The sequence below is a fragment of the Cuculus canorus genome, chromosome 2, assembly GCF_017976375.1.
Source record: "Cuculus canorus isolate bCucCan1 chromosome 2, bCucCan1.pri, whole genome shotgun sequence".
Lineage (NCBI taxonomy): Eukaryota > Metazoa > Chordata > Aves > Cuculiformes > Cuculidae > Cuculus > Cuculus canorus.
This window is the reverse complement of record NC_071402.1, coordinates 112,499,107-112,512,351: the sequence shown is the minus strand read 5'-3', so window position 1 is coordinate 112,512,351 and position 13,245 is coordinate 112,499,107. Positions and strand designations below refer to the sequence as shown.

Sequence of the window (13,245 nt, the reverse complement as noted above, 5' to 3'; positions counted from 1 at the left end):
ACTGACAGCAAAGTATCAACACTGTGCAGGCAACACAAACTTGTTTTAGAAAACAAACACAAAGGACCATTTCTTCTGAAAAGCGGTAAATAGTCTGTCCTTTTTTTCATTGGGAATTTTTGTAGAAGATTAAGACCTAAAATTAATCGAAAAATCCCTTCCTTATAAGCATACTTACAACAGATTTATTACTTTAATGAATAGTAAGAAGTAATGCACAACTTCCAAATTATTTCAACTGTCCTATCTGAAAAAATTAACCTAAAAATACTATGATACAGTTAACTTTATTCAGCTAGAAGCAATGAGCCAATATTTCCTATTTTTGTGACCAGTTCTGCTACAATTGTGCTTTCAGTCATATTAAAGAAAGGTCTCTATTCTGCTGCATGAATGCACATACAAACCAATTTGTTATGCAGAGGGAACAGTTTTGAACAAGCAAAACATAAACAAATCTTTAAACTCTCATTTTTTCCACTAGCCTGCAGACTTACTTGCATTAACAGTGGATACAAGTGTCTCAAAAACCCCAAGAACTTTCTAACAAAGTCCATCCTCCAGATACAATGCATTTCCTTGGATTTATTTCAAGGATAACAGAAATCACATGCACATAAATATATACGATATTGATCATACAGACTTATCGCTCCTTTTTAACTGCAAATTGGTGAGTTTGGAACTCAGAAATAGTAGCAGCCACCTTCACTAATATGAAATGTCATCTTTGTTGAAGTGCTGGGATTCCAGTATTTAAGTGTCATATTTTAACAGAGCATTACAATACCTTGCTAGGATAAAATTTTTGGTTTTAAGACTTTTAGACTGCTTTGTCCTATTTTACCTACCAAATGGCTCACCACCAATATACACACCGATAAAATTACAGCAGAGAGAGCCCCCAAAGCTACAAGGAAATAGCACCTAAGGGCACAAAATAGCCAACATGCTTATTAAAGCAAGTCAATATGCTAGGCTGTAAAAGGTTTGATTACAGAACTCACAAATCCTGGTTTTATACTTCAGCTTAAGACGTCCTGAATATCTCTCTCCTGAAATTATCATCCAACAGACAAGTAAGAACAAGGATTTGGGACTATACAAGCCAACCAAAGCTCACAAATGATATAGCCCAAGGCTGACAAGTAAAGACTCAGCCCCCCACAGGCACACTATTCTGGTGTATTTATTACTACCAGCGACAGAGTGACTTTAATTGAAGTACCCTTTCTTCTTCCCAACACAAATAAGATTTTTCAGAAAATTTAGTAAAACTGTCAGATGCTTATAAGAAAAGTCCAACTCTCCAACCTCCAGCAGTTCTTGTAATAATTTGTACCATGAACTGGACGTTTTTCAGGCTACCTCATTCTTATTTTTCATGAAATACTTCAAATGCACAGTACCTTCTGCTAATATTGAAGCGTAAGGAGACAAATCTGGGATTAGGAACAGGAGCTCAGCTACGGAACAAACTGCTTAAGAAGCAGCACTATTACAGATCTGTATTCCTGCAGATATATCTCCTATGTACCAATATTCAACTGTTGCAAAAAACACAGGCTGGCTCACCATGTCTTCCATAACAACTGTTAAGAAACACCCTCATAACACCTCCCCACTTCTTTCTAAATGATCCTCTAGCTTCCTTCCACATCTCCTTATCACTTCACTAGGAAAATGAAATGGCTCAGAAGATGCTGGATCCAAATCTATTGACAACCAGGTATCTTAAGCTTCGCCTAAAATAATTCAGTCTTCACTACACACAAGGACTCTATGTATAGGGTATTCATAGTCTTCATATTCATAATTTATTTTTTTTAAGTATCATTGGTGAACAGTCATTCTAGTGATAACACAAAAAAAGTCCACATAAAATCTTCAGTCTCTAGATTGGATTTCTCTCACCTAACTTGAGATATCTGAATTTGACATCACTGATACCACAGCTTCCTTCTACTCAGCAGAAAGACACGCACAATTAGCGGGGATTCATTTAATCCCAAAATAGATCAGATCCCAGACCTCAAAAAGGGTACATGAAGTGACCAGCTCACCTTTAGTTATCTAAAATGACATGCAAACAACATGAGTGGGGAAATGCATACATGTATATTCTTTTAATTTGTAGTAAACCTGAAATAAAATAACAAAATTAGGTTCCACTGTGCCTCTTTTCTTCATTAGTCAGATCAGCAGGTCCACCTCCCTCTGTGAATCAGAGTACAATAAAAGGTTAAAACCTACTCTTTTTGTATGCAACCAGCAGAGGTTGGTCAATAACACTATCTAGGGAATTTCAGCTCACCTTCACCAGTTTCCCATTGATCTCTGGTATGTCTCCAGCTTTCCGATTATCTAGCATCCGTATTTCGTAGGACTGACCTTTAAAGAGAAAAAGGTTTGTATCAGTAGAACAATCTGAGTAGAAAGCTATTTTGTGTTTAATGCACCTGTATTAGATTTTGGTCCACAATAGTACACATGAATCAGTCCCTGAAACTTCTGTTTAGGTGATTTTTATAACAAGGTTCACTTCACAGCACAGGAATTAATGGAGCAAAATGAAACTTTTTGGCTCCTTTAGGACTACAGATACTTTCAGAGTTCAAGTATTTCATTTTATATGAGGTATAAGTACTTGTTTCTCTTTTTCTTACCCTAATGAAAAACTTTTCAAAGCTGAATTCCTGCTTTGTTTTTTAACCAATGAAAGCCAACATATTGAGAACGACAGTCTGATCTTCCAAAACAAACTCTTGAAAAGAATTTTTATAGTCTTCATACAACATACATACTAGTCTACTGTATTTAATTCTGCCCATGTACCTGTTGCTTTTGTAGGCTTTGCATCATTTCAGAAATAAGCCTTTAAAAGAGCTGGTTGCTGGTTATTTCAAGCAGGTATAAGCGAACCTATCTTTCTAGGGAATTTGATGAACCGTTATGCTTCAAACGAGAGAAAGTTAGAAGTAATTTATTTCAACTACAGGGATTTTTTTCTTCCAAGGCAATCAGCAGATATTCATCCTCAAAAATGAATTTGTAAAATATAGGACAAAATAGATTTCAAGACATTCACTAAGATCAAGTGCAGTAAATTCACTACCTTCTACGCTACCCTCTAAACTACCTTTACACTCTAGTATTTACTACATTTAAACGACATTTATTGGCTTGTGCTACAAGGTAAAGGTTCAGCTGTCATACCCTTGCGAACAGGGAAACGATTTCTTCAGCTCCTTTCACTGCTCCACAGACTGATGTTACCACCAACTATGAACAGGTTTGCTTTTTTCTGCTGTAACATGATTAGCACATTATGTACACACTCTACACGTGTACAGGCTTTATTCACCCCAGCAGCATTTTATCATTGATGACATTAATCTATACAAAAATTAAATGTACCTACTGCAACTGAGGAAAACAACATATCATTTCTCCTCCCTCCCAGGAGGGAACCTTTTTTCCTCTTAATGAGATCTGTTGAACTACCAATGTTATTTTACTCACACAGAAATAACATGCGTACGTCCATCTGAGTTAAAAGAGAGCATCAAGGTGGGTTTTTTTAATCTAGCACTATTAATGAAAATGTTGCAAACATTTCTGCTTTCGTTCACCATTATTTGGAAAGGCAGGGGAGGAGAACAAAACATTTTGATTGCTTACTCACAAATGTTGCTAGCCTCTTACAGATACAAAATAATACTAAGACTGAAGACCTCACAGAAGCAAAAATCAAGGAATGCCAGACTCAAAAATGCAAAAATAGCATGGGAAGTTTTTGAAACAAAGGGACAGGTAAGTTTTATTTTGGATTTCTAGACAAGAGGCTGCTCTGAAAGTGCAAGAAGCACCACAGCATTGTTTGGAGTCACCTATATATAATGAGCCACACATGCAACTTCCTCTACTGCTTCCTGGAGAGTAGCCCCAGGAGCAAGGCAACACAAGGCAACAGGAACTTCAACTGCCTGCGCTTGACCCTGGAACTATAGTAGCCACCATCTCAAAAATCCCAAAATGGCTGAGGTTGGAAGGAATCTCTAGAGGTCATCTGTTCAGCTCCCTTGCTCAAGTAGGGCCACCTAGAGCCAGCTGTCAAGGACCAAGTCCAGGCTGCTCATCCAGCCCCTATTTCATTAGCTTCTCTATGAGGATCTTAGAGGAGAAAATAGAAGAAACCTCTCAGAAGATACTGACCTACAGATATCCACTGCTCTTTCCCTTGTCTACCATGACAGCCACTTCATCTCAGAACTTCATCGAGTCAGTCAAACATGACTTCCCCTTACTGAATCCATACTGACTACTCCTGATGACCTTCTTGTCCTTCACATGCCTGGAAATGGTTCGCAGGAGTAATTACTTCATCACCTTCCCAGGGATGGAGGAAAGGCCAAGCAGCCCGTAGTTCCTGGGTCCTCCTTTCTGCTCTTCTTGAAGGCCAGAGCAATGTTTGGTTTCCTCCAGCCCTCAGGCACCTCTCCTAGTCACCACAACCATTCAAAGACTACAAAGAGTGACCTCACAACAACATTTACCAGCTCCCTTGGCACTCGTGGCTGTATCCCATCACAGCCCATGGATTTATGGGTGGCCAGTTTGTTTATGTATTCCCTGATCTGCTCCCCTTCCAAGGTTACATACTCCAGACTTTTCCCTTGGTATCTAGGGCCTGGGATTCCTGAACGTTAATGTTGCTAAAGACTGAGGCAAAGAAGTCACTCAGTACCCCAGCTTTTACCACTTCTTGCATCACCAGGCCCCCCACATTTTCCAGTCTTCCTTTTGCCACTTACATACCTATACAAGCCTATCTTATTGACGTTCCTTGCCAGATTTGATTTGCTGGGCTTTAGCTTTCCTGACTGCACCTCTGCATGCTCAGACATTGTCTCTGTATTTCTCCCAGAATACCTGTCCCTGCTTCCACCTTCTGAATGCCTCCTTTCTATGTCTGAGTTTTTGCCAGGAGCTCCTTGTTCATTCATGAAGGCCTCCCAGCATTTTCACCTGACTTCCTGCTCATTGGGATCCACTGCTCTTGAGGTTGGAGGAGGCGATCACTTAATATTAACCAGCTTTCTTCGGCCCCCTCTTCCCTCCAGGGATGTATCCCATGGGACTAAACCATGAAGATCATTGAAGATGCCAAAGTCTGCTCTCCCCCCAAGTCAGTGATGCGATCTTGCTTCCTTCTCTCAGGATCCTGAACTCCATCATCTCATGGTCACAGCCAAGGCTGCCTTCGATCTTCACATCCCCAGTGAGCCCTCCCTTGTTGTACAGGGTATAGCAGAGCACCACTCCTCATTGTCACCTCTATCATTTGGATCAGGAAGTTGTCACTGATGCTCTCCAGGAACCTCCCGGATTGCTCAGGCCTTGCTGCGTTGTCTCTCCAGTAGACATTAGGATGGTTGAAGTCCCTCTATGAAGACCACAGCCTCTGATCATGAGGCTACTTCTCTAGCTCTTTGCAGAGGGCCTGATCTACCTGTTCTTCCTGGTCAGGTGTCCTATGGCAGACACTCACTACAGTGTCACCGTTATTGTTCTGCATTTTAATCCTTACCCACAAACTCTCAGTTGGCTCATCATCCATCCCTACGCAGAGCTCCAGGCATTCCAGCTGTTCTCCCACATAAAGGGCAACTCCTCCTTGTCTTCTTGCTCTGCCTTTCCTACAGAGACTATCCCTTCACTGCAATATTCCACTTAATGCAAGCCATCCCATTGTATCTCCATGATCCCAGCAAGATCACAGCCCTACAGCTGCACGCAGATGTCTAATTCCTCATGTTTACTTCCCATGCTGCTTGAATTAACATACATGCACTTCCAAGAAGTACCCCACTGTGCTGATTTCCCATAAAGGGTTTGCCATAATGGTATTTTATAGATACTTCCTTGCTTAAATCCAAATGCTGGAGATGACCCTGTTTAAGCCCCCCCTTTGTTGATTTTGTGTTCCCCTTCAGGCACTTCACCCCAGACCCTTTGCTCTCTCAGTGCTATTGGTAACTCCCTCCCCTGTCGTTCCTACTTCGAGGCAACCCTTATCAGGTCAGTCATCCTGCTGGCAAAGGTACCTTTGCCCCCCACCCCATGACTGAGGTGGATCCCATCTGTCCCAAGCAGTTCTTTGCATTCACAGAACTACAAGCCTAGCTGCACTGTGTAAACCAAACTAAAGAATGTGTCCCCTTTAAATGCAATTCTTGTCCATTCCACTTCTGCTACTCCACAGAAATCTAGATGAACAGCAGCCAACTCAAACATTGTCCTACAACTCAGATATGCGTTCTCAATGGACTTGTATAACAAACTTTACAGTTAATAAGAACCCTGCAAAGCCCTGAACAACCAACCACCATCATTCCAAGATTTGAACTTCTAGAATCAACTTCAGCTGAAAATCTTATCACTTTAAATATACCATGAGCTCACAGAATCATAGAAGATGCCAAGTTGGAAGGGACTCATAAAGACCAAGTCCAACTCCCTGCTTGCAGGAATACCTAAAACTAAATCGTATGACTAAAAGCATCATCCAGATGCTCCTTGAACTCTGAACAATGCTTTCAGCTATTCCAATTAAAATACTTACTGACAGAGGGTAAAGTCAGGGCTTGTTTAAGTATTGCCTTAGGAGGTATCACCATAGCTTAATAGACAGGGCAAATGTTCCTGTTGCTTCTGGTATTCCCAATGCTGTAAACTAAGACAACTGCTGAAATTAAAGAGGGTATTTGCTCCCTATGGTTCTCCCCATAAACAATCCTCTTGAAAATTATTTAAGGCAAGACACTGCCTGGTAACAGGGCCAAACCAGAAACCAAATAGCTGAAGTAACCAGGATTAAAATTACTCTTTTTCTAGAGGATTTAATCCAACTCATTACGCAAACATACGTATCAGTACACACAGTGTTGCAAACTGATCCTTATTTTAAGATGGTTTCATTATAAAAGACGTAATCTCTTGAAACTAACTCAAGTTTTTTTTCCTATGTGTATGCAAATATACTAACAGTTAACATAGAATTTTTTAAGAAGAAGTCTTATTCTAGGCAGCTGGTGTACTGCCTTCCTGTCCTAAGTATTAGCATGGAAGAGAAGTTGGCCAGTTGTTATAAGTTTATAAACCTCTGAAGGTTTTTAAACAGTGCAAAACATCTTGCTAGTCCAGCACACTGCTGTAATTGTACCATTTTCTGCTGATGAGATACCCAGTGTACAAAAAGTGATAATAAATAAAGTAAACCTGACTAAGCAAATGGCTGAACTATGTGATCACGTATTTGTAAGAAACTACAAATCACCTAAAGAACCTCCATTGTTTTCTTTAGTGGAAGAGTGAAGTAATGTTTCAAGCATATTCAGAAAGACTGGATACTGCAAGATGAAACACTTTTAGCAACTTTATTCACATGGAAAACTGAAAATGATGCTTTGTCGTCATGTCAGTATGAAATTATATACAACCTGCTCTCACAGATTTGAGGGCCCCAGTACAGAGTTAAACACTTCCAGGTGTGAAATGTATCACCAGAAATTCACACTACCAGAATCATTTCAATTTGCCCAAAAAGGATATTTTATCAAGAAAACACACATGTAAAATATGCAAATATTATTAGTAAAGCAATTACTAAGTTAAACAGCTCACAGAGACTAAGATTCACCCATACATATTTTAAACTGTGCCCTCTTAAATGCACACTAAAGCAGAACACTGCTCAGAAAAGGACAGGAGCAGACAAGATTAACTGTACCAAAACACGGTAGGATATGGAAAATGAATTGTGAACATATTTTTTAAATTGTTTTTTGTTTCTCATACAAGCTGTGCTGCAGGACTGTGTCTTCTAGTTACAGTGCAGTCTACTGAGATTTAGAGTTGAAGTCCACAAAGAAAACAAAAAGCAAATTTAAATCTAGGAACAGTGATATTAGAGCTTTAGAGTCAGTAAGGGGGGGAAGGAGTGTACAAAGCCATTGATACAGCCCAAAACAAATGATAAATGGTTTGATTTGAGTTCAGAATACTAGCTGACTAAACTTAGGATACCATGTAATTTTCAGAGGTGAAGGAGGTCTTATCACATGGCAATAACTTCATTCAGTTTACTCAGCAGTCAGTACCTTCTGTGGAAGGAAAACCAAAGTTTCATGCAAAGCAACCACAGTCTATTAAGTATTTATTTAGTTGATTTCTGATTCATACAGACAAACAATAGTGAAATACACACAAACTCCAAAGGTAGCTCCACTTATGTTTATGTTTCAAACATAATTCTGTTCTGGGCAGATACATATAGCTAGTTTGAGAATGATAAGCGTCCTCTGTTGTGCATGACTTTTTGTTTAGGGATTGACACTTTAACATTTATTATGACTTTTGGGGGGTGTTTGTTTGTACCTTATGCAAATATCATCCAATTAACTTGCTATTACTAATCAACTTTAAACAGGAATGCAAAAATAGTCTTGTATTTTAAGCTATTACTACCTGAAGTCTGTCTCCTAGAAGTTTGATTTTATTGGGGGTGTGGTGGAGGATGGAGTTGGGAGACAGAGGAGGAAAGAACACAGAGCAGAAAAGAAAGAACACACAGGAGAAAAAAACAAGCAGAAAAAAACCAAACCCATCAAACCACCCAGCCTCTAAAGCAGGAGTAATGACAATTTATAGTTATGAGTCTGTGAGTTGGACGAATCAAGACTACTAGTAAGGCATCCAACCTCAGTTTTGACATGCATTTATTTTGGCTGTATCCACACATATCAAAACATGAAATACAATTCCAGTTTTAGACTGGACAAGGTGCATTCATTATAGTCATGCATACAACATATGTATACCAACCTTGATTCAAGTACGTAAGAGTTTCATCATACAATTTCACTGCTGGAGATGTTGCAGCACACATAACATACTGGAACGGTGGATGTTTGGTCTCATTTTCCTGTGGAAGGCTGGAATCTTCCTGTTTGAAAATAGGCAGTGCCAAAACATCACTGAAAAGAAGAAACAAATAACTTTGTGAGACTGTTGGCCTCCTTCTGCCTTAAGTTAAAGGAAAAACAAAAGTTACTTGCGACTCAAAAGAACCACAGTGGAATACATAGAGAATTGTGTCATACTGAGTTTATTAGTGAAACCAATGTGAGCAGTATCCAAAACATTTTCCAGCAAAATTTTAGGCTAGGATACATAAACAACGTCCTAGAACCTAAGTAGACAATAAAGTTGTGCTGAACCTCTGAAAATTTAATCTAAGTTCTAGTCTCCACTGAAAAATATCAGTTTACTCTTAATTATTCACCTGTCAACATAGGCAAGCCACCTAATACACATGCAGCTGAGAGCAAAACATTTACTTTCCCCTTCAAAAAAATATTCCCCACAGTAAGTTACTTACATGGTGAAAGTCTTTCTCCCCTTTTAGTATAATTACACATAACCTATTAATTCTTTTCAATCTTTTTTTTAGGTTTTAGCACACTGAACAACACAAAAATTATTATGCAGATTCACAAAACACATGTTACAGAAAGCAGAGCCAAGATTCCCTTCGCTTATAGACATAAGACGACCAGTAAAAATTTGAAACTGCAAAGGCCGAGGAGTAAAGAGTAATCCATGCTGTCCACACGTAGCGGTAAGAGACAAATTCACCACAATCAGCAAACACATCTTCTTGAATTAAGAGAATTAAGAACTAAATAATCTGTGTTAGCAATATATTAGTTTTCCTTGCATATAGTAATATTCATAAATAAAACTTCAAAGAGATTTTAATCAGTTCTGTTCAAAGACAGTGTTTTTCTGGTGCTGAATTTCTATTCACAATGAAATTCTTACCTGCAGGTCCACGAAACTTTCTTTGAAAACTATTTTCTAAACTGAAGTAAGATTTCTCATACTACCCCCATCTGTTGATTCTGTTTTTAATCTACATGCATCTTATTTCCCTTGCACTGATCACAATCATAGATTTAATATATTTTGTAAAAGATATATAAATACCTTATCTGTATTGCACTATTACTTATACTTTCCACACAAAAATTTAAGAGAAATTCGGTTTTGCTATTCGTCATTTCTGGAGAGCCTGCTTTATTTAAGGAGAGCTCTGCAACTCCTCTTGAATTCCAGCTCATATCCGGAGAATCAAAAAGTATCTGTACCATAATCAATTTAAAAAGTGAAATTACAGCAATTTTGTGTCACAGAGGTTACAGTATAGACTTGCTCTATGTACATATTAGATATGAGGAGCACAGTTAGGGTCCCCCAACTTTTCTTTCGGAGCATTCAGAACATACAGTAAGTAAAGGCCAGCCACATGACATTCTGCTTCCCTGGCTGCCTGGAAGAAGCTACCTGAAAGAGTAAATACACATGAACAATGAACAAGTCTAAGAACTCTGTCTATACCTTGTAGACACAGTACAGTCTCTCCCAAAAATAAGAACTAGAATTCAAAAAGACCGAAAAGAGACACCCACACAGGTTCATTTCCACCAGGAAGATGCTACAAATAGGTATGAAAACAGAACAAGGCAGGAAATCGTCTGAAAAAAAACCAGTAAAAGCCTGCTGAACCATACCTTAGGTACTTCTGATGCCAGCTCCCCAACCCAGGGCCCACAGGGGTATTCCTTAGCTAGTTACAAAGGAAGACAACGTGAAGTTCCTGTTTCAGAGAAGCAGACGCTCTGAAAACAGTTTACTTTATACGTAAAAGGAGCATCATATCCAGATGCAGGCTAGAAAATGTCACAGATCTGTGGCCTGCTGCTTGAGGATGACTCAGAAGAAACACCTAAATGCTTCATGTCATCAGTCAGAAGGGCAGCATGAGCAAAGGGCTGCCCAACACAAGAGGGAGCACTGTGACAAGCAGAGAGAAGCACTGTCCCAAGAAAGAACTTCCACACTAGCAACCCGTGCAAGTCACGCTCATCACACACTTTGGCACATAAAGTAAGAGCCAGTGTACTTATGAACAGGAACTTTAAACCAGAAAGAACATAGAAACAATGACAGTGTTTAAAATACGCACATAAGTCTCAAAGCACAACAAAGAAGGCATGCAAATGATCTCACCAAATAAATAGTTTGTAATTCACAGTAAGTTCTACATCACTTGCTTTCACATAACATGTAAGGTTAGATACAGAAGTCTTTTATGTATTTATGGAAAATATCTTTCAGGCCTTTGTTTTCCACCCACACCTTAAAGATAAAAACATATCTGGTCTGGCTTAGGAATGTGTGCTGCAGTTAATGACCTATTTACATTAACAAGGCACTGCAAGCCAACCAATACAAATGGAAGACAAATTTAGCAAACTTTAAACCTGCTTTGCTAATACTTACAAAGTGGTAATGACTAACTGCCACTGCAGAAGCAGGGGGGGGGGAAGACATCCAACTCCTCAACCCTACAATTTAGTTGTAAAGAGAGCATGATGCGCATTCTTAAACGCCACCATGCCAGAGAAAACGCGCCAGCAAACGGCATGAGGCAAATATAAGAATCTTCACTTATTTTCCCAGGTAAAAACATACATTTCTCATAAAAGAAAGTTTTCTGGGTACCAGTACATCCCGAAGTAAAAGTGAGGCCAACGCAATTTAAAACTCCTTCCTAGACCATCCTTAAATAAATACTATTTAAATAACACTTCAGTTTGTTTATTCATGAAGAATGAAGTATCAGTGTTTTCACTTTTAAACATACACCTGTTCCCATCTAAAAACAGGTAAAAGTTGCAGGCGACTAAGAAGAATCAATAAGGAATGATTGAAGTATTTCCCATTAAGATTTTAACGTCTTGGGGAACCTGCTGTGAAGTGACTGGTCTATCCTCCAGTACAGCAACAGAGGTTGACCAGTTCTGATACCCACGCACTTACGGTTCAGCAACACAAAAGGTCTTCTGGGCAGCACAGGGATAAAGAATTTCTGCCATGTGATCCCTACCATCTCCCTCTGCATAACATTTTTCTGAGCTATGCTGAGATCTCTATCGGCTCACAGCGCAGCCCAACCCACATCTAAACAACTGACGGTGGTAAAAGCAGGTGATAAAAATCTCACTGTACAGAAACCCCCATCCTACCAATCGTAACTTGAAGTCAGGCGTAATGAGTTAAGCCCATTTCCCTCCTCGTGACTCGTGGTAGCAGGGATACAGGGGAGAAATTCCTAATGTCTACGTTTACCTAGGAAATCATTAGGAACATGCAGCTTTGAGAAACATAAGAATACAAAGTGTTCCTCCCAGTTCTGAGGCCAGACTCAGACTGCCCTGTTTATCCTTACAACAGTTCAAGCAGGACCATCTCAAGTTCACAGCAACAAGCATCTTCTACAAAATAAAACTCATTGGTCACACAGCAAAGTTGAAGAGAAGATGCCACCAGGGGTACTCAAGAGTAGAAAACGAACAGGAAATAGAAATTTAGTATTTGTAATAGTCCTCTTACACTGAAGAAGAGTATCTCACAAGTAAGTGATAAACCGCATATAATATATGCTATTATGTAGTTCATGTTCATTAAAAACACAGAGATCCTAAGCTATAGTCTTTTTACTACCTCTGCTTTTATACTGATTCTATTAAAAGACCCAATTAAAAAAAACACAGGAGAGCAGGTCAGCCCTCTCAGTTCTTTTCTTCCTCAGACCCCAGATATAATTTCTGCATTTATAATGAGTCAATGACCTGGCAGTGCCAATTACCTGCCTGCCAGTAAATTGCTGGCAGTCTCCATGCTTATGCAAATTTCGGCATCCTCCAGTCCCCCTCCTACTCACCTGGTGAAATTTGATTTGTGCTGGCTCAATGCAGAATCGTGATAGGCACTTTTACTGCCAGCTTAGCTCTCTGCTGTGCTATTTAACACAGAAAAGACCCTCTTCCCTAAACTGAAGCACCCACTGGCAGAGATGCCCACATGGAGGAATAATAAGTTTTAGCTATGTCAAAATTATTTCAGGCTACTGGGGGAAAAAAAAAGAGCTTTTAGAGAGGGATCCTGTCCTTTTTCTGCCACTGGTAATTTTTGGTTTTCTGAAGTAAAAGGCTAATTTACTTCACCTCCCTCATCTAAGTGCATTTTTTACTACTAGAAGCAAGCTGAGGTCTAAACAAATAGCAACGTTTAAAAGAAGAAACAACATCTTTTGTTAGACTTCTTGATATCATGTGA

At 39.3% G+C, this 13,245-nt stretch overlaps 1 protein-coding gene across 3 annotated transcripts in view; it reads right to left on the bottom strand.

Moving 5' to 3' along the window:
* The window catches only part of UBP1 (upstream binding protein 1), a 49,969-nt gene that overhangs the window by 20,463 nt on the left and 16,261 nt on the right, over positions 1 to 13,245 (bottom strand). For all 3 annotated transcript variants that reach the window (XM_054060298.1, XM_009556725.2, XM_009556733.2), the window contains exons 2-3: positions 8,887 to 9,038; positions 2,315 to 2,391 (exon numbers count right to left, since the gene is read on the bottom strand). In XM_054060298.1, the coding sequence (XP_053916273.1) occupies positions 2,315 to 2,391; positions 8,887 to 9,038 (229 nt within the window). The remainder of the gene's footprint in view (positions 1 to 2,314; positions 2,392 to 8,886; positions 9,039 to 13,245) is intronic.